Raw genomic sequence first — 20,638 nt, 5'->3', positions numbered from 1 at the left:
AGCTGGTAAATGTCACTGGATGGAGCAGCAGAAGCACCCGGCACCGGCTCAGTAGCGGATCAGGTGGGCAGGCTGCCCGAGGGGCTGGGGATACCCTAGGAATGCTGATGCTGGGCCTGGACACTGCCCCCCCCCGGCCCCTCCTCCTGGCCCTCCATCTGGCCCCTCTGAAGCTGTATCACCCACTTGGGGACATTTGCAAGTACCCTAACAGTCATGCTCTGAGTCCACAATAACCTGAGTGCCAGGGCTGAGAGACATGCCCCAGCTGGCCACATCTGTCTCCTGCTTCACCTGGCAGGGGGTGGGGGGCACGGGCTCAGCCGCCCTGGGTCTGTGAGCCAGAAGAGGAGCTCTGTGTGCGAGTCCTCCGGGCCCCATGCTGTCGCCTTTGATAACTGACCCTGGACAAGCTAATAACAAATAGCTAGAGCCACACAGCAGCAGGCCTCGTTTAATAAACTCTCGCCGCAGCAGGCGCTGGCTCAGAACCCAGACTCCATCATCTCATTCAACCCCAGGGGAACCCAACTCCGTTGTTGGGGAGAGGGCTGGAAGGCAGAGACCTGGCCTTTTCCTTCTCTCTCCTGGGACCCCCTCAGTCCCTGAGGACCCTCCTCTGCCTGGCCTCCCATCCCATCTACCACTTACCACCCTCCCTTTCTTCCTCGCATGGGATTGTCAGGACGGAGGCAGTGGGGGTCACGGGGAAGGCGTTGTCTTATCTTTTTTATTTTTGTTCTTTTTTTTTTTTTTGCCAGTCATGGTGCCTGAACTCTGGGCCTGGGCACTGTCCTTCAGCTCTTCAGCTCAAGGCTAGTGCTCTACCACTTGAGCCACAGCACCACTTCCAGCTTTTTTTGTTTATGTGGTGCTGAGGAATCGAACCCTGGGCCTCGTGCATGCAAGGCAAGCACTCTACCACTTAGCCACCTTCCCAGCCCTGTCTTATCTTGAACCATACCTCCAGCCCTGTCTTTTCCTGTTATTTTTAGGATAACGTCTCACTTCCTACCCTGAGTCCTGATCTGCCTACTCCAGCTTCCCTCTGTCCCTGGCTTCCCACATCTCACCTCTGCATCCAGCTTCCCTCCAAGGAGATGCGAGTTGCATAGACATCCCCCCCTGGTTGGCCTCTCACTGTGATCCTCCCAACCCCAGCCTCCCATGTGGCATGGAATGACATGGAATGGCATGGAATGCTGTATCCAGCCAGGTATGGGTCTCTTGAATTATTCTGCTTGGGCTGGCCTTAAAGAGCCATCCTCCTATTCTCAGCCATCTGAATAGCTGACTGCAGGTGTGAGCCACCAGCAGCTGGCTGGAGGGTTTGTCATTGCTTTTCCCATGGTTCATCCAGGAAAGCCTGGCCTCCAGAAAGACCTAGAGGCAAGAGGCGGCTCAACCTCGTAAGTGCACAAAGTAGAGCCACCCTCTTCACTGTACCCCATGATCCCTTCTCTCTCCTTCTGGACCTCTGATCTCTAGGTCTGAAACTCACAAACCAAGGTCTGCCCGATGGCCCTCACCCCCACCCCAGACTCCACATTTTCAAGATGTCTGAGCACACCTTAGTTCACATAGATGGGTTCCTGCCTGGGTAGGATGCGAGGATCCTCAGGGCAGGCTCTGAGGGTGTCTGCCACAGTCAGGGACCTGTGGCCCAGGAGACACCATTCTGCAGTTATTCACAGCTTGGGCCTCCTAGCATAGCACCCCTTCCTTCCCTGCCCATGTGCAGCCTCAAGCCACAGCCTTCCTCCTTCTGCCCAGGCTGGACTGGCCCAGTGTTGTCAGTACAGAGGGCACTGCTCCAGGGAGGGAGGGGGGGTCTCAGGGAGGGAATCAGCTCACAAACCGCCTTTCCTGGGAAAGGCCGCTCCACCCGGGCACTGCTCCACCTGATGCCTCTGCTTGGCGTTTGTGGGGGACCTGCCTACGTGGGGAGGCCTGCCGCGCACTGTCTTCCATAGGAAAAGAAGAGGGAGGAGAGAAAAGCCATATTAATAAAAGAATAGAATACTGGGACGAACCCCGCAGCCGGTGCAGCTCAGAATAGCAATGTGTTCTCAAGGCAAACAGAACTCCCCAGGTGCTAATGCAAATTCACTCCCGTTAAGATGAAAAAGGGTTGTTTCCCCCCTTCGCTGGTTAATATGAAGGACTTAATAGATTCAGCCTCAGGAACTTGGGATTTCGGGCTGGGAGCAGAAGGCTGGGAGGATGGGGGGGAGGGATGGGGTGTGGGAAAAGAAACGGAGTCCCTTGTGGGTTTCAGGGCAGAGCCTCTCTAGTCACCACTGTAGGCCTAAGGGATGCCGTGGCCCTTCTGCCCAGGCTGGCAGGAGCTGGAACTCACTGCTTAGAAAGAAGCCCTGGGAAAACCCAGCAGTTAGCCACGCCAACCTTCTGCCCAGGGGTCCTGTGCATTAACCTGAGGCGGCCAGTGTCAGATCCCCTTCCCGACTTGTGCCAGAGGAGGATAGAGCGAGGGGAAAGGACAGCACAAGGGAGTATCTAAGCCAGGCGCAGGGTCGCTGTCCCAGGACAGCACCTGGGTCTAGTCCAGCTCATGGCCTCGCCTGTGAGCACATACCTTCCTTTGATTTTTTTTTTTTTTTTTGGTGCCATTCCTGGGGCTTGAACTCAGGGCCTGGGCGCTCCCTGAGCATTTGTTCTCAAGGCTAGCACTCTACCAGTTGAGCCACAGCTCCACTTCTGGCTTTTTCTTTTTTCTTTTTTTTTTTTAATTTTTTTTGGGTCCGGTCGTGGGGCCTGAACTCTGGGCCTGGGCACTGTCCCTCAGCTCTTCAGCTCAAGGCTAGTGCTCTACCACTTGAGCCACAGCGCCACTTCCGGCTTTTTTCTTTTTGCTTATGTGGTGCTGAGGAATCGAACCCAGGGCCTTGAGCATGCAAGGCAAGCGCTCTACCACTGAGCCACCTTCCCAGCCCACTTCTGGCTTTTTCTGAGTAGTTAATTGGAGATATGAATCTCACTTTCTTGCCCAGGCTGATATGAAACTTGACCTCAGATCTCAGCCTCCTGAGTAGCTAGGGTTACAGGCATGAGCCACTGGCGCCTGCTTCTTTCTTTGATTCTGAAGAGGGTAACATTGGTTTCACTAGGCTTGGGAGGATCAACCTGTGAGGCTGGAATTTAAGAGAGCCTTGGGAGGATCAACCTGTGAGGCTGGAATTTAAGAGAGCCTTGGAGTTCTACAGACAAGGAATAAAAGCCCAGGGGATAAAGGAATAACTCAAGACCACACAGAAGAATCAAAGAGCTAGGACAGTCCCCTGAGGCCAGCACCTGGGCTGGACAGTCCAGTTCCTGAGCCAGCCAGTGGGGCCTTCCTCCCAGAGTGAAGCCCCCTTCAACAGAGGCTCTGGGACTCCACTGCACCTTCTAGATCAATCGAAGTTCCCAAGCATTCTGTCCACTCCAGAATCACATGGCATCCACAAGGAAAGGATGGCTGGTGCAGGTGTGTGTCAGGGCCCCCAGGGAGTGTTGTCCCGGGCTTAACTGAGAATAAAGCAAGCCTTGGGGAGACCCAAGCCGGGCTATCCCTTCTTCAGGGTAACTAGCACAGCAGGTGCCTGCCACAAAGACGCCTCTGGCCTCTGTGCCTTGTAGCTTTTGTTTACTGACTTAATTCCTTCAGATCAAAGGCTACCCCTCCCTCCTCCCCAAGGGGGGGCGAGGGGGGCATTACATTATTTATATTGAAATGGGCAAGACTCCACGGGGACTTCTTTATGCCTGATAAGAGAAAACTGGGTCACAGTCATGCCTCCCTGCTGCCTGCAGTCAGGTTTTATAGCCCAGGTGCCCACGGGTACAGGGGTGAGCCGAGTGTGACCCACCCAGCCCCTGCTCATCCTGAGCTTCCAGTAAATTATTGACCTGAGCAGAGGGCATTAACGTGAGGAACGGGAACATCCTTCCTGCACAGCCCCGGTCCCGGCTATCTATCATCTTCTGGGCTTCACAGCTGGCACTGGGCAAACAGCAAGGACAAACAGGCCACACGCAGGGTCATTAAGCTCTGGGTGCAGATGGAGAGATGGGGCCGCTATGGGGGCAGTAGGGTGGGCCTGGTCCCTCTGGCTCTTTCCTCTGCTTTCTTCCTTCTCCAACCTCAAAAGGAAGTATTCAGGGAAAGAGCCACAGTCCTGAGGGGTGACAAGCGTCTAGGCCCCTTGCTTAGAGAATCAGAGCATCATGAAGGGCCACAAAACTCTCTCAAGCAAGTCCCATTCTACAGATGAAAAAACAGATGGCCCCAAACTTGCCTAGGCATGAATGGCTGGTAAGTGATAGAACAGGGGTTTGAACCAGGAGACAGGGAGGATTCAGAGTCCCTAGGCCAAGGTAGGCCACTTCCTCTGCTCATCCATAGCTAGGGGTATAGAGGTTTTGTTTCTTTATACTAGCTGCCTCTGGTACTTGTAAATAATGGGTAATCCTGCTATATACCCACACCCTCTTTTTTTTCTTTTTGGCCAGTCCTGAAGCAATCTATGGGTCTGGGCACACTGTCCCTGAGTTCCTTTGGCTCAAGGCTAGCATTCTATCACTTTGAGCCACAGACCCACTTCTGGTTTTCTGGTGGTGAATTAGAGGTAAGAATCTCATAGACTTTCCTGCCTAGGCTAGCTTTGAATCTTGGTCCTCAGATCTTAGCCTCCTGAGTGGCTGGGATGACAGTCGTGAGCCACCAGCACCCAGCCACCTTGCTGTTCTCGGTGTTATCCTGGCAGTGTCTTTTGGGGTGGGGGTGGGGAGGGAGGAAGTGGGAGGCAAGGCCCCTGGCCCGAGGAAGGTAGAGCCAGGTCTCCTCCACCTGGGCCAAGAGCAGCTCAGCCCCATTTGGGCTGGCCTGGCTCTTGTGGTTCCGGCTGTGCGATGGATTTCTTAGATGTCATGATTTCCACTCAGCGGCAACATACCAGGTGCTGTTCTGAGGCCTCCACTCCAGTGAGCAGTGGGCATCAAATAGAAACAAGGAGAGAGCGCGGTAGGGGCTTCTGAGTCAGGTAGAGACCTTGCTGCGCTGATAAACAGCCCTGTAATTTGCCCGCGCTGCCCTGTCACCGCTCGCAGGGCTGTGGGCAAGTGAGCTTCTGTCTCCTTACCAGGGCCGAGACTGCAAGCGAGTGAGAGAGCGCAGGATCCTGACATAATGCAGTAATGACAGGCTGCCAGGGGGCCCCCCCGCACAGCGGGGAGGGCCAGGCAGGGGAGCCCTCAGCCTCTCCTGCTGGATGAAAAGAAAGATGCCTGGCTGGACTGGCTGAGAGGAGAGGGGGGCTCTGCAGATAGTTAGCGATGGGATCAGACCTCTCGCCCCAGCGCTGGGCTGCCAGCTCTTGGTTTTTTGTGGGTGGCTCCTGATCCTGTTCTCCACGCCAGGGCTTGTGGGGCAGGCAGCCCTGGGGAATAGCTGCCAGGCACTTCCCACTCAAGTGAGGCCCTGGGCAGAGGATGAAGCTGGCAAGGAGGCCTGGAGAGGCGATTTGGGGCTCTCCGGGGGACAGTCTGCAAGGGGCACAAATCAGCACCAAGGTCTGGCCAGCTGCTGTGCATTTACCATCTTGGTCATCACCATAACGCTAGCTGAGAACTTGTGTAGGCAGGTACTATAATCAATTGCAGTGCTAATGGGGGCCTTAGGATCTCAATGTATCTTCAGAGTGGGGCAGGGTTGTCATTCTGACACCCCTCCCCCCCCCCCCCCCCCCCCAGTTAGGTAAAAATGTTGCCTGGACAGCTTAAAATGACTAGTAGGTATGAGGAGCTTTCTGTTTTATTGACTACACAGGATACCAGACTACTACTTATTAAGTATCATCTACATGATACTTAATGATCTACATGAGGAAGACATTTTGTATTACCTAATATAAAGTCAAATTAATTTACTAACTCTCCATCTTCAAAGCTTACAAAATATTACTTTTATAATTTTCTAAATTTCACCTCTTTTTAAAATATACTCAGAAATCTGGTGATACTCACTTTGGGAATGTTTTGTATAAAGACACATGCTGAGAAACGTATACAACTATGACATCACTAGGCTATGAGCCTGATTTTGGAAAATTCAAAGCCCAGCATTTTTGCTTGTTTTTGAGACGAGATCAGTATGGCCCAGGTTGACTTTAAAAATCGGAGATCTTGCCTCAGTCTCCTGAGTGCTGGGATTATAGGCGTGCACCACTTCACTGTATTTTGATGTCTTCTTTCCTGGCTGGCTTGTATGATGGAAACTTGAAGCACGTTTTCACACACGTGGAAACAGACTTCTCAGAAGCCCCAATGGTCACAATGTGCCACATGACTGACTGATTGTAGGGTGCAGAAGTTCGGGAAATATCCTACAATAATTTTGGTCTTAATAACGGACTTTTGATTTTAAAAAATAGAAGCAAACACAAAGTTTTGCAGGAGTGGTTTCCAACTTCAAGTGACAGCAGCCGTCATTTGTCATGCAGGCAAATGGGCACCTGCCAGCTCCCCCACCTCCCAAAAACTAAAATGAGGAGACTGAGAAGCAGAAGTGCCTGGAGAGCTCTCCTGGCCGGGCCCCTCTTTCTCAGGTTTGGACTTAAGGGCCCCAAGTGAAGGGGTTAAGGGGGCAGGAGGCAATTCTCTTCTGGCCAAGGCCAAGGAAGGTGAAATCAGGAGATGGCAGAGGCCCCTTTCCTCACGGAGCCACAAAAGGTGGCCCTGCCACACTGCCCTGCCCCGTCTCCTCAAGTGTCTGAGGAAGAAGCAGGCCGAGGAAGTCCAGGACAAGCCATTACAGCTTAGAACTTTTATTACAACAATCACTTAATTACAACAATCCCAAGAACAGAACACAGCTTTCCATGGCCTGGCCCTGACAGAAGGTGTAACACAGGACCCACAGGGACAAGTGCCACTTGACTCTGAGAATGAATGGCTATCCCTGGAAGCTCCCGGGACAACACGGGAGGCCCAAGTCCTCCCAGGCCTGGAGGGCCCAGCCCTGTTGGCCAGGGGTTCTTAGTCACTCTTGCTGATTGTCAGCCTCTGGACTTCTGTGAGGGAGAGAAAGAGAGACAAGGAGGGAGACAAAAGTGTCCCCAGGACGACACAGTGCAGTCACTCGGGACGTGTTATGTAATGCCATGGAGCGCTGTCTGCCAGACCCGTCCGGACATGAATAACAGCAGCGACCACGGGTCAGGGCGCGGCCAGGGCTGAGCTGCAGCCTTGATCATGATGTGTGACCGGCTATGGCCCACAGCATGGGCTGTGCACTATGCTGCACGGACTCCCTGGCTGGTTTTGGTATCGTGGAGCTTTTGCCCAAGGTCCACCAGTAACACTGCGGCCAGGGCCCTGCAACCCCCACCTCCCTTCCCCCCTTCAGCCCAGACTCCAGAGACTTCCTTCCTTGACAGGCTCTTCCCTCTAAAACCCTGCATAGAAACAGCCGCCACCTCAGCCGCAAGCACCACTTTTCCTCAGCGTCCTCCTCCTGGGGCTGGAGACCCTCGGGGTCCCTGATCCTCTCCCGTTAGCGAGAGCTCTGAGCTTCTAGTTGAGTGGGTTTAGGGGGGAAGGTCTCCCTCCTGGGTCAGCCCCAGATACATCTGCCACAGTTCACAAATATCTCCTAGACTTCAGAGAGACACACTGCAGTTAAAAAAAAAAACAACAAGGCGCAACATCATTTTTTATAAACCATCATCACACTTCTGTGCCCCGTAGCCACTGTTAAGGATTAAATTTACAGATCAGGAGAAAAGGGAGCCCTGGAGGACATGCAGGAGGGGCTCTAGGCCGAGCAGACAGTCTTGCTTAGAGAGGCTTCAATTCTGAATAGCTATGGCTCAGCTCAAGGGGACTCAGCCACAGCCCCCACTTGGATTCTATACCATATTCCTACCCTGGATCCCAGAGAACAAGAGTGACACGCAAGGTGGCCTAGAAGGGATGGTCAGCCCAGGGACCTGGTTAGGTCTGCCTGCGAGTGCAAACAGCAGGATCTCATGGCCATCTGTTTGTCCAAAATCAAACAGACCCACTAGCGATCAACTGCCTCTGCTCTCAGATCTCAAGCCCCACCGGACCTCTTGTTGACTGAGTAATATCCCCTGCTCTGCACCATAGGCCAAGTGTTAAGATCTGAAGGAGCCCTTTTTGGCCACAGCAGTATCAGCAAGGGAGGAATAAAAGGACCAGAAGCTGGGTACCAGTGGCTCACACCTGTAATCCCAGCCACTCAGGAGGCTGAGATCTGAGGATGGTGGTTTGAAGCCAGCTTGGGGAGGGAAGTCCATAAGACTCTTATTGACAATTGATTAAGTGGAAGCAGAGCTGTGGCTCAATAGGTAGAGTGAGCAAAAAAGCTCAGGAACAGCACCCAGGCCCAGAATTCAGGCCCTAGAGCGGCACAAAAAAGAAAACACAAAAGAACCGAAGTCTCAGTTCTGGCTCCTCAGTGATTTTCTACTGTGGCTGCCCAGCTGTTCACCCAAGCCCATCTCAGACTGAACCCTGTGCTGGTCCCATGAGCAGTCCGAGGGGGGGTGGCCAGCAGCTGTGTCCACTCTACTACAGTGAGCAAGGACACACAGGGCTCCCTAAGGTTTAGGAAGCAGAGACAAGAAAAACTGCCAGTGTCCTCTGCACTGAAATGCTCACTAATAAATAACATTACTTATTCTAGTCATGAAATGTAAAGAAAAAACTTCCACATGGGCATGATCTGAAATCTTTAAGAATAGTTTACACATAGCTGGGTGCCAGTAGCTCAGGCCTGTAATCTTAGCTCCTCAGGAGACTGAGATATGAGGATTGTGGCTCAAAAGCCACAGACTGATACACCCCCATCCCCTCCAAAAAGAAAAAAAAGAATCCGAAAATGGGCCCTAGGCATGGAGTGAGTGAGCCTGGAGGGTGCTCTGCACCTGCCATGGAGGCCTGTGTGTGCCAGCCTGCTGTCACCGAGTGGATTCTTGTGTCACGTTTGGGCTGGGGCCTGAGGAGTTATAAAGGAGAGCCCAGAGACAGGGCAGGGTACAGGCCAAATGAGGCTCAGGCACAGCGTTCAGAAGGCTTGCTGGGATTGGTGGAGGGCAGATTCAGACCAGCAGCACATCTGGAACCTCCCATGTCATAGGAGCCAATGAGAACAAGTTCCTGTGGGGGTCTCAGAGCCCAGGGATCCCCAGTCTCGGCTGGCTTTGTAGGCACCCATGAGCTTGAGCTGGTAGCTCCTAGGGACGGGAGACACTTGTGGCTCCCGTCTGCCTCTGGCCCTGGGCTGGTGGAGGGCGGTGAGCATTCTGTCCCCATCAGATCCCCGTGCACACGGCTCTGCCCACCTCCCAGTCCTCAGCCCCTCACCACAGCTTCTGCCCCCTACCTCTCCCCAGCCACAGCTGCCCTGCCTGGCCATCACTAGCCGTCAGCCAGAGTACTGCTTTGGGAGTGCCTGGCTGGTCCTGAGCTTCAGACAAGCTCTCCAGGCTAATGCAGCAGGCAGGGCAGTGCTTCTTTACTGTGTGCCAGGTCCTCGCGGGGGGTGGGGTGGGAGCAGTCCTGACCTTTGCAGCAGGGCAGACACACACACACACGCACGCACACGCACGCACGCACACACACGCACCAGGGCACCTGGGATACAGGAAGAAGTATGGGATCCCACATAAGACCAAAAAAAAAAAAAAAAAAAAAAATCTCAAAAAAATGAAAGATGCACGTCAGAAGAACAATGTGAAGGAACCTCTACCGGGTCATAGTTCAAAGGCGATTGCACATGAAGGAGACAAGGCTCTCCCACTCAACTGGAGAAAGTTCTGGAGCTCCCTGAGGAGCCTCCAAACCAGCCCTGTGGAGGGTTCCCATGTGTCGGGCCCATCCTGTTGGCGCCAGGAGCAGCAGAAGTGGCTGGTCACGTGCTAGAGCTCCTCGAAGAAGGCCACCCGGGACCTGGCGCTCTGCAAAGTGAGCTGTAAGAGAGCAGAGGAGAGGGTGAAAGGGGCTTCGGGGTCTGGTCTTTCACGCTGATCCCATCCTGCCATGTGGCGTGACCTCGAAGGTGGCTTGGAGTGTTGCCAGGGAAGCCAAAAGAAGGTCCCAGCCTTGTTTGGAATGCAAATGTGGAGGTGACAGATGAGGACATGCCAGGAAGGATGGCGGGCAGGCAGAGGCAGCAGGAAATGTCTTCAATGTTGCTTTTTTCCCACCAGTACTGGAACTCAGGACTTTGTGCTTTAGCTCACAGATAATGAGCCACATCTCCAATTCTAACTTTTTTTGGTGGTTGCTGTTCGTTTATATTAGTTCTGGGGCTTGAATTCAGGACCCCTCATTTTTTTTTCCACTCAGGATTGGCATTCTACATGAGCCATACCTCTAGTCCTAGTTCCTGCCTTTTCCAAGTCCACTGGAGATGAGACTCAAGGATCTGTCTCCCTGGGCTAGCTCCAGGCTGGGGGGCTCAAATCTCAGCCTCCTGATAGCCAGGATTATAAGTATGATCCACTGGGACCCAGCCCATCCTCACACACACTGCACCTGGGGTATAGGGCAGGCCCTTCAGGTTCTGTACCCTGACGAGTGCACAGCCTTGGGCAAGGCAGGCCTGGGTCAGATGAGAAGGGCTGTTCCTGGTTCCCTGGGCGGCCCAAAGTCAGCCCAGACATGGCCCAGAAGTGGACAGCTGGGAGGCCAGAGGCTCGGCAAGGACCAGTGCCCGGGGGCAGCGTACCCCAGCCAGCACGGCACATGCCCCGGAGAAGGCTGCCCAGGGTGAGAAGCAGCAGGATGGAAGGGCGGCTCGGCCTGAGCTCTGAGCACTGCCCTGCTTTGCTTCCCAAACTGGCCCTTGGAGGGGGGACGACTCTGCGGACTCCACATTCTCAAATGTCCAGCTGACTGCTGGCACAGACCCTGTGGGTGGGTGGGATGTGAGCCACGGTGGGAAGGCAAGAGCTGGCGGCCTCCGAGAACGTCCTGGCCTCGCTGAGCCTCTCTCGGGCAGAGATAAGCCATGGGGCAAGGCCAGCTGGCCTGGCCCTGGGGCAGCTCTGAGTCTGCAGAGGCCTCAGAAGGCAGGAAGGGAGGCCCAAACCGACCACTTCACCATCAAAAGGCAGACGGCATTAGTGTGCTCGAGAGGAGACAGCTTGAGAGCCGACTCTTTAAATCCTGCCAAATCTTTTGGCCTTGAAGTTCCCGACTAACGAGCTGAACGCAGGGAAGACATTGGAGCTGTTTTCCTCAGTGGCACCGATTCCGGGAGCCCTTTGGAAGCCTAGTTCCATGGGGAAGGGAGAGAGACGTGCTCTGGGGATGCTAGCTCCCTTCAGAAGGGTGCGGTTTGCCTCGGTGCCATCAGAGGGCCCAGCAGGTGTGCGCCTGTGCTAGGGGAAGCAGGATGGCAACTGGGGAAGACAGAGACCCACTGCCAGACCTTCTGGAACAAAGACGCTTTTGGAGGAGGGTTTGAATGAAAAGGACAGGGCTGTGTCACAGCCACTCTGGTCAGACACAGACCAGCTGACTCAAGGCCTCTGTCCCAACAAGTAGCTGAGCAGTCCTGGGCAGGCCCCAATCCTGTTGCCTGTACATAGAGCAGACGCAGCGCCTTACCCTGGGCATGCCCACCAGGTGTGTGCCAAGGCCTGGGCAGTCCTCACTGCTAATTGAAGTGGCAATGGGTTTCTCCCCAGCCCAGCCCCACCCCAGCTTGGACCCTCTTCCCCCAGTGCTCCTGTAAGCAGGCAATGCCAGGGTCACACACTGTATTGGCCTCTGAGCTGCCCTGAGAGGCTGGGCCGCTTCTGCAGGCAGGGAGCCCAGGCTATGGGGGACTCCTGTGGTGAGTACACAATGTTGGCTCCAAGAATTCCTGGATCCTCAACCCAAGGCGCTGCTGGCTGTGCCCTTGAGGTGCCAGCCGTGCCAGATTCCAGTTACTCCAGCACGAGCCCGTTAGGACATAGGGTGCTCCTCAGGGGATGGGTACTGTTCCCCACCACCCCTGCCAGCTATGCTGTGTGGCAGGACTCAGCAATCCTCTTCGCTGGTGCCAGCAGTTTCACCTCAGCCCCAAGGAAAGTGTTCAAAGCCACTAGTCTAACCATGCTGGGTATCCGAGGAGGCTGCTGGACCCACTGGATGGGTCAGCTGAAACCTGGCATTGCTGTTTTACCTGCTCCCCCACGCCCCCCCCGGCTTACCGTACAGCCCCTTGTACTTCCAATGCCATTGGGAATGTCAAAGCATGCACTTACTCTCCCATGGTGAACCCTTCCAGTGCCACCTGGCCTCCGTCTACTCTTCAGCCTCCTCCTCCCCTGACGTGCTGCAGAGCAGAGGGAGGCATGCAGTGGGGAAAGAGAAGCCCTGGGTGACTTGCTTTTTTCTTTTTGGTCATGGGGCTTGAACTCAGGGGCCTGGGTGTTGTCCCTGAGCTTTTCCCGCTCAAGGATGGTGCTCTATCACTTGAGCCAAAGTGCCACTTCTGGCTTTCTGGTGGTTCATTGGAGATGAGTCTCACAGACTTGTCTGCCTGGCCTGGGCCACCCATGCTCCCTGCTGGCCACCCCAGCAGGCAGGGCCTGTCCCGCAGAGCTTGCCCTCACAAGGCCAGTACAGCTGGAACAGATGAAGGCTCAGAGGACATGCTGCAAAGCAAACCGCTCACTAGCTAAATTCTGCCTCTTTGAGTGCTTTTCCATTCAGAAAAATGGATTAAACGCTCTATTTTTGCTGCAACTCTTACACCCTAAGGTGCATGCTCCCACACCAACAGCTGACCCACCTTGCTGCGACCAGCCTGGCTCTTTTTCACAGTGGAGACGAGGAGAAAGTGCCATGGAAGGGGTCCACTGAGGTGCTTGTTTGTCCCATGGCACACTGATCGGAGCGCTACACCCACTCTGTGAGTCACACTTTGCAGCAGAACCCAAGGGAAATGTTTGTGTTCCCTTTGGCGGTGGAACAGTAGACCTTGCTTGCTGCGGGGGATGACTAGGGATGGGGGAGCTTGGAAGAGTGGACCCCTTAAATGTGTGGTGCAAGCTCACTCACACACCAAGAAGGCCATGAATGTGGAAAGTTCAGGGTGTGGACATACCGCGAGGCCCTCGGGAGTGATGCTGCATCGCTCTGGTGGTCCTCCTTTGAGACAATGCGCAAAGCTCTGCTGAATGGGACCACAAACGGCCATGCCACTCTCATGCTGGGGTCCAAACACCACGCAGAGCCAGCCATGGCAGACATGGTAATCAAGCCCTGCTGCTTCGAGAAGGCTGTTCAAAGTCTCCAACCCCAAGTGCTCTTGCCAGTTCACTAAACACACACACACAAAGTCTCCTCGCCAGGCACTGGGCTAACCTGCTGCTCTCTCCCAGCTGTCTCCTTGTATCTGATTAGAATTGGCCGCGTGAATAATACAAGAGGAATTAAGTTCTTTTTTGACTGAAGCGGGTGTTCAGGTCTGTCACCAATCCAATTCCATTCTGAAGAGACCCATTTCCTTTTCTTCCCTCTGTGACAAATCTATATAATGGCTTTGCTTTTCTCTTACAGGCCTCTGCCCCACGCGAGGGGCCTGGCTTCTCCTTGCCCAGCACCAACAGACTGGGCCTGGAAGTCACCTCTCCTCCGCCCACCACTCCATCAGCAGGCCAGTGGTGTGTGACCTCACCAGGCTGTGGAAGGGCAGGACAGGAGGCTTCTTGGCAGAGCTAGGCCACCTTTCCACTCTCCAAGCTATGTGTGATATTATAAAAAAGGACACATCCATCAAATTTAGACAGTGTGGCCTTGGGAAACACATCTATCTTTTTAAAAAGAAAAACAAAAACGAAAGCATGAGGCTGGATGTGTTAGTGCACACCTGTAATCCCAACGCTTGGGAGGCTGAGGTAGGAGATCTCCAGTTCAAGGCCAGCTTAGGCTACAGAGTTAAGTCCTTGCCCCAAAAACAAACAGGAGGGGCTGGGAAGGTGGCTCTGTGGTAGAGCGCTTGCCTTGCATGCATGAGGCCCTGGGTTCGATTCCTCAGCACCACATAAGCAGAAAAAAAAAGCTGGAAGTGGCGCTGTGGCTCAAGTGGTAGAGCCCTAGCCTTGAGCTGAAGAGCTGAGGGACAGCGCCCAGGCCGAGTTCAGGCCCACAACTGGACCCCCCCCCCCAAACAAACAAACAAACAGGAGGGGAGGGAGGAGTTGGGGAGGTGGGAGGGAAAGGATTGTAGGGGAAAAACAAAGAAGGGGGCAACAATGCTTGATAGGAAATGTACTCATTTAACTCATTTAACTTCTGTACAGTATCTTTACAATAAAACAAATAAACATTTGCTTATTAGCACGTGCAAGGCTTTGGTTTCCATCCTTAGTTCTGAAAAATTAACTAAAATAAAATATGAAACTGGCTTCTTCCAAACCTGGAAAAGGACCTGGGACCCTGCTAGTTCTCCCTAACCCAGGCACGCAATCTGCAGTCCCCGCCGGCTCCTGCTCACTGCTCTGACAGACAGGCAGTGCATGGAGATACTCTGAGAAAGGGCCCTAGGGCCTAGAGACATCAAACCTGGAAGGCACCTGTGACAAATGCATCCCTGCCTGGTGGCCAAAATGGAAGACTGCCAACACGCCAGGGATCCTCCAACATTATTCCTCAGAGAGGCCCCTATGGGAAAGCCACTATGCCAGGTGGGCTGCCCGCTCCCCATGGCCAGCTCTCCTCTAAGAGTCCTTTTGGGGACCACTTTCCAGGGTGAGGAGAGGGTAGCTAAATGTATTCCATGTGGAGCCTGCAGCAGCTAGTGCTTGATTAAGAATGAATTACACTCTCATCAGCACAGAAAGAAAATTGATTCACAAGGCAGCATTGTGATAATCTTGTTCCTAAAGCACGGGGAGAGGGGGCGGGGGAAGCAGGCAGGAGACTGAGCCACTTGGGCTATCACTGGCGGACGAGAGGAAGCTCTACAATTAAGCTGGGAGAGCAAAACTAATCAGAGCACCAAGATTCCTTCAACTAGTCTCTGGGGGCCTCGCCTCAATCCACTCATCCCAAGGGAGGTGAAAAGGAAGGTGAGGGAGGAGAGGGGGAACATCATCCATTTTAAACAATAAGACCCACATCGCTAAACTCCTTTTAGATACTAACCTAATAACTCCGGGTGCTGAGACTGCTTGTCCCATATAAATGCAGTGGAATTGAAATGCAGCCCTAAAATCGTGCTATACTTCCTCCCTGCCACTACATATTGAGAAGGAAGGCGCGGGGGAGGGCGGAGATGGGAAAGGACATGCAGATTCGCTGGCAAGAGAATCCATGGGGAGAAAAAGCAGGCTCTGGAGCAGAAAGGTGACAGCCAGATCCAGTCGCGGAGAATTCCAGCATCATCTTTGGTTTGGGGTGTGATAAACATTCCCCTCTGTAAACTGAAGCCAAGTGAGACCTAGAGAGGGGGAGGGGGAGGTCGCTGCTGCAAAGTGGCCAGATTAAGCTCTTCTGCAGTCTTGCTAGTGACAGCTTGCACCCAAATGCCATCTGTCCACACACATATCTCTAAGCAGAGGTGGAAGGAAAGGCCACAGCTATCCCAATTTGATATTAGCTCCAGAGAGAAATCTACCCAGGAAACCTCTGGGAGGCCCTTTTGTATACGAATCCTTCAGAGACCTAAAGCAGTATCAACATCTCTGCAAACTACCTGCCTGTGTCTCCACGTAGCCTTTTGCTACTCCGTTCTTCCAGCTGACAAATGCACTAATCAGCCTGATTCACCTCACTGGGCAGGTGGAGGCTAAATGGTATCCATCAAGCTCTCCAAGCAAGTCTTAGGAAAAAGGTCCAGTTATACTGATGTCACTTTTAAATTGCCAATCTCAAAACAGAGATCATGGCAAGGCTCATAAGAACAGACCCTGAGTCCACAGAATGAGCCTGCATCCTGCCTCTTCCTTCCCACTGCTACAGTCACAAATAAGGTGCCCAGGGAGAGCACCCAGGGGCCAAATGGAATGTTTTACTGCATCAAATAAGGCTCAGTAATGGCTAGAGGCACTTCTAAATAGTCATAAAACATCCTAGGCTGCAAGGCAGGGTTTGTAAGCTCAATACTTCCACAAAAGCAACAATTGCTTGACTAGGTAAAGTCTCCCAATCAACCAGGATTGGGTTGTCCTCTTGGAAAAAAGCCTGTAGCAGAATCTTCCGTGTAGAGAGCTAGCAAAAGCATCAGTTCTCAGCAGTGACAAGATTCCAGGAAACTCCACACGTGAGCACGGGTTTCAGGAACAGCCTTTGGGACGAGACACAGGAAGGGCACTCAGAGTTGGTGCCCAATGCCTTCCATGTACTCCCAGAACCCAGGAGCCAAGAAGAAGAGTGCCGTGCCCACGGCACTTTCTTCTGGGGGGTCTTATACTCCCACCCCCCTTGCTATAACCCACTCCTCTTTCTCTCCTCCTCCCTGGAATATATCAAGGAAAGAAAGATTTTGGAACATAGGAGCTAGGGCACTGGCTTTTAGATCAGGGCCAAGGTTGCTCTACCAGACAACGCCTAGCTTCTAAAAGCAAGCAGAGTCATTTGGCTTACTGGGTCCTAAGGAGAGCTGACACAGGAATCACATATTAAACTAGTTAGCAGCCTCGAGGCTGGCCAAGTATACCAGAGGTGACGAGGGAGGCTCTGGTGGTGGCTCACTTTAATTGTGGGTGATGCCTTTCATGCATATTCAATCTCCCTGTGATTTATCACTCTTCTGGTGTCTGAAGTGTTCTATTTCACTTTGCCAATCCCGTGTCTCCAAGGGGACTGGGCAGAAATAGAAGAGGACATTGGACTTTTGCGTCTCCCTGATCCAGGAGAGGCGGCTGCACTTCCCATCAATGTCAAGGCTCTGCTCTTCCCGCTCCTCTGCAGCAGGACCATGGCTGGATCCGCAGCTGGACACGCTGCTCCCAACCATCTGAGAATGAAATAAGCTTTCCTGGTTCCATCCCCCACAATCTCTCATCTGTCCATTTCCTCTGAAACTTGGATCCTTCAGAGACTAGGGGGCACACAAAGGACAACTTGTGGGCTAGCCTCAAACCAGGGCACTGAAACCAGTCCCCTGGAGGAGTGGACATACCCTGGGACCATGTTTTCTGCTCCAGGTGTGGTGGCCTAGCGACCCACCCCTGGCCACTGCTGTCAGCAGCACAGCGGCTCTGAGGCCCACCCAGCCTGACTGCCGGCTCAGATGGCAGGAACAAGTGGGGCTCCCTCCTGAGAAGGAAGAGTTCCAGCTGCCCAGGGCGGTTTCGATCACTAGTACTGCAGACTCAACAGCAAATGCCAAACCAGCTGCACTGACCATCAATTGGGGAGAATGGAAATGTGTGTGTGTGTGTGTGGGGGGGGGGGGGTCGCAAGAGCAGCAGGACAAGAATCCCAGATCTGTGCAAACCCAAACCAAACATGACCAGGAGAAGTAAAGTTCATTCTGGCTCTTGAGAAGTTTTCACCTCAACGACATTTACAGTGTTAATATGTGTGATTATATAATTATAATTAATGTCATCAATGAACAGGCTCATCACCAGCTATGGCACAAACAGGGGGCCCACTGTTGCCTGCCTTTGTATGTCCCTGTCACAAGTCTACAAGCAGACCTGTGTGTCACCGAGTCCCCACTGCGTGCCTCATCTTTCACATCACAATAATCCTGGGGGAGTGCAGGGTGTCAGTTCCTTCCTTCCTTGCTTGCTTTCCTTTCTTTTCTTTCCTTCTTTCTTTCTTTCTTTTTGCATCTTTGCGGTATTGGGTCACCTGCTCAGGTTACCACCAGCCTTTGTATCTCTCATCCCCAGTGTCCCAGGGGGAGCTCCACTCTTGACATATAGAAATCCACACTTTCAGAGCCTTAGTGCTAGGCAAGCACTTTATAATGGAGCTATATGCCTTGCCTTTCTGTTTGCACTTTTTATTTATTTTTTATTTTTGTTGGTTGTAGGGCACTGTCCCTGAGCCTCTTTGTGCTCAAGGCTAGCACTTGAGCCACAGTGTCACCTCCAGTTTTTGAGTGGTTTATTGGAGGTAAGAGTCTCAGGGGACTTTTCTGGCTTTGAATCTTCAGATCTTGGCCTCCTCAGTAGGTAGGATTATGGGTGTGAGCCACCAGCCCTTGGCTTGCACTTTTGTTCCTCACTCTGTTAACTCTACCTGGGTGACCTTGATCTCTCCACTCTCCTGTATCTTACAAACAGTTGAGCTTACAATTATGTACCAAAATGCAGCTTTTTTTTTTTTTGGTTGGTCATGGGGCTTGAACTCAGGGCCAGGGCGCTGTCTCTGAGCTCTTTGGCTCAGGGCTAGAGATCTACCACTTTGAACCACAGCTCTGCTTTCCCAAATCCTTTTACCAGGGCCTTGTATGTGCTGGGCAAGTGCTCTAGTTGAGCTACATCCCAGCCCAGATGCTTTTAAGAGTAAGAACTCTGAGAAAGGAGGGAAGAGTGGGTAACCCCAGGTAAACAGAAAGTACCACCTCTCAGCATCCCAAATCATCGTGCTCACTCCTGGGGAGTCAAGGGTGAGCCTTTGAGATAGCCTTGGCTAGTTCTATAGACCCCATAGGATCTGTTGAGACCAAATCAGACACAACCCCTTAGTGGAGCAGATGGTACTGCAAAAAGGAGGAAGAGGCCTGTAATTTTAGTTAGTAGGAAGGAAACCCACACTTTGGTTTACAAAATCTACGATGAAAAAAATGATTAAAACCAAACAAAAACCAATGCAGGCTGGTTTGGATCCAGACTAATGAGCTCTCTAGACACAGGAAACTCTTCACCAGCCTTTGTATTTCTCATCCCCAGTGATCTAGGTGGAACTCTGCCCTTGATACCTAGGGACCCACACTTCCAAAGCCTGAAGCAGCACTTGTCTTCTGCTACGCTGGCATTGGCCCAGCTTGTAACAGGCATGACTTAAGAACCTTGATACAGGTAGGCAATTAATAGTCCAAGCTACTGGTCATAAGGACTGCCAACATGTGACAAATGGAACATGCCTCAAACTTAGCATGCCGCAAAACCCAGCACTGTTTGACCAAGTCACGCTAAAAACAGCTCCAGAAATATTTAAAAGCCAAGTCTCCACTTTTAGTAATCCCTGATTAATCTTTTATTTTCTTTTTCTTTGAGATAAGGTATTGCTATGGAGCCCAAGCTGGCCTTGAACTCTTGATTCTCCTTCTACTTACAAAGTTCAGTAAAGCACAATGGGTCCACCCAGGTGCACTGGGGTTGCCACTTGGGCAAAGATCCAACTGGCCTGTCCACTCTGACATCCTGCTTCAGCATTACCCTGCTCTGTGTTGGAGATACCAATGTCAAGGTAGGTATGAAGCTGAAGAAACAGAGCCTATTCAATCAATCAGGGCTCAAATCACACCCAAATCAGGGTTCACACCATGGAGTCTCGGAGCCCCTGACAGCTCTCATCCATCTGATTAAAGCTCTATCTCGGGCTTTAATCGCTAACCTTTCTTGCTGGGATAACGAGAATAAATACCATCTATCTTATGCCAGATCTCTTCTGGTATGAAGCTTTCAGGGAGCTTATTCGATTCCACTGTAGTGAGGACTCCGAAGGACGCATCCTACACCCTGCTGGATGGTGTTAGGCTCACTGGCAGGGGTACGACTGGGGATTAGGCGAGAAGCAAAGGCAGGATATCATTTTATTATTAGGCAAAATAAATTCTCTCCACTGCCTAGGCATGTTGAAAGAATAAGTAGCAACCGTTCCATTAATTCACTCAACAACTGCTGATTGCTCATCCCCTGGGTGCCAGCGACAGGACTGTTCCAGTGTGAGACCATTCCCACTCGAGAGACAGAAGCTCAGACACCCTTTAGAGCAGCAATGGGACACAGGCCACGCAGCTTGACTTAGAGATGAGACCCTGGAGTGTTTGCTGCTTTCAGAAAGAAAAGAGGTGTGTACAAAAGACAGAAGCTCCAGGGGGAAAGGAGTGACCACGCTTAGATGCTGCCAGCTGTGACCACGAGTCTGCAGAGCGCACCACCACGCAGGGAGAGACACCAGTCATAAAAGCACCCAAACTGGCCCATTTCCATGCTAGGGTTATTGATCTGAGAAGTACACCACCAAGACAAAGGAACTGTAGACAGACCTGACTGGACAGGAAGTCACTATCTTCCCAGTGACACAAGTGACACAGTGACACAAGATGGGCAGGATGGCTGGTCCTGCAGCCCGGACAAGGCCGCCTTCCAGGCTCTGGAGGCTGGTCTGGCCCCCTATGGCGGAGGCCTGCTCTCAGTCCCAAAGCATGCTGTGGCCAGTACCCAGAAGCCACCTGCCCTCAGAAGGGCTCCAAGTGGTCCAAGGACAGAGACAGGCAAGCTCATGCATGGTTAGTATCACAGAGGGCAGGACCATCACCACAGACAGAGTACCTGCGAACAACCTACTTTGAGGGCTCAAATGCAGATAGGTCTTCTGCCTTGGGCTTGAGGCTAAACCAGCAAAATAAAATGAAGAAAAACAAAAACATACCCTGTGAAATCAACAATGCTACACGTGCCATTTGCAAAATGTTCAGACAGGTCTGAAA

General features: G+C 52.5%; 1 protein-coding gene across 3 annotated transcripts in view; it reads right to left on the bottom strand.

Moving 5' to 3' along the window:
* Window positions 1-264: 264 nt before the first annotated feature.
* Window positions 265-20,638, bottom strand: part of Nf2 (neurofibromin 2) — a 99,852-nt gene continuing 79,478 nt past the window's right edge. Inside the window, exons 16-17 of one of the 3 annotated variants that reach the window (XR_006145485.1) lie at window positions 8,614-9,992; window positions 265-278 (exon numbers count right to left, since the gene is read on the bottom strand). Coding sequence is in view for 2 of the 3 variants with exons in the window: in XM_042667638.1 (XP_042523572.1) it covers window positions 9,942-9,992 (51 nt within the window). In the remaining variant the exon portion in view is untranslated. Of the gene's footprint in view, window positions 279-8,377; window positions 9,993-20,495; window positions 20,541-20,638 lie in introns of those variants that run through there. The other 2 variants (XM_042667639.1, XM_042667638.1) reach the window with 2 other exon arrangements.

Source organism: Dipodomys spectabilis, unplaced genomic scaffold (genome assembly GCF_019054845.1).
Source record: "Dipodomys spectabilis isolate Male_0828 unplaced genomic scaffold, ASM1905484v1 ptg000416l, whole genome shotgun sequence".
NCBI classification, from domain to species: domain Eukaryota; kingdom Metazoa; phylum Chordata; class Mammalia; order Rodentia; family Heteromyidae; genus Dipodomys; species Dipodomys spectabilis.
The sequence above is the reverse complement of the archived record's forward strand: the minus strand, read 5'-3'. Positions and strand labels throughout refer to the sequence as shown.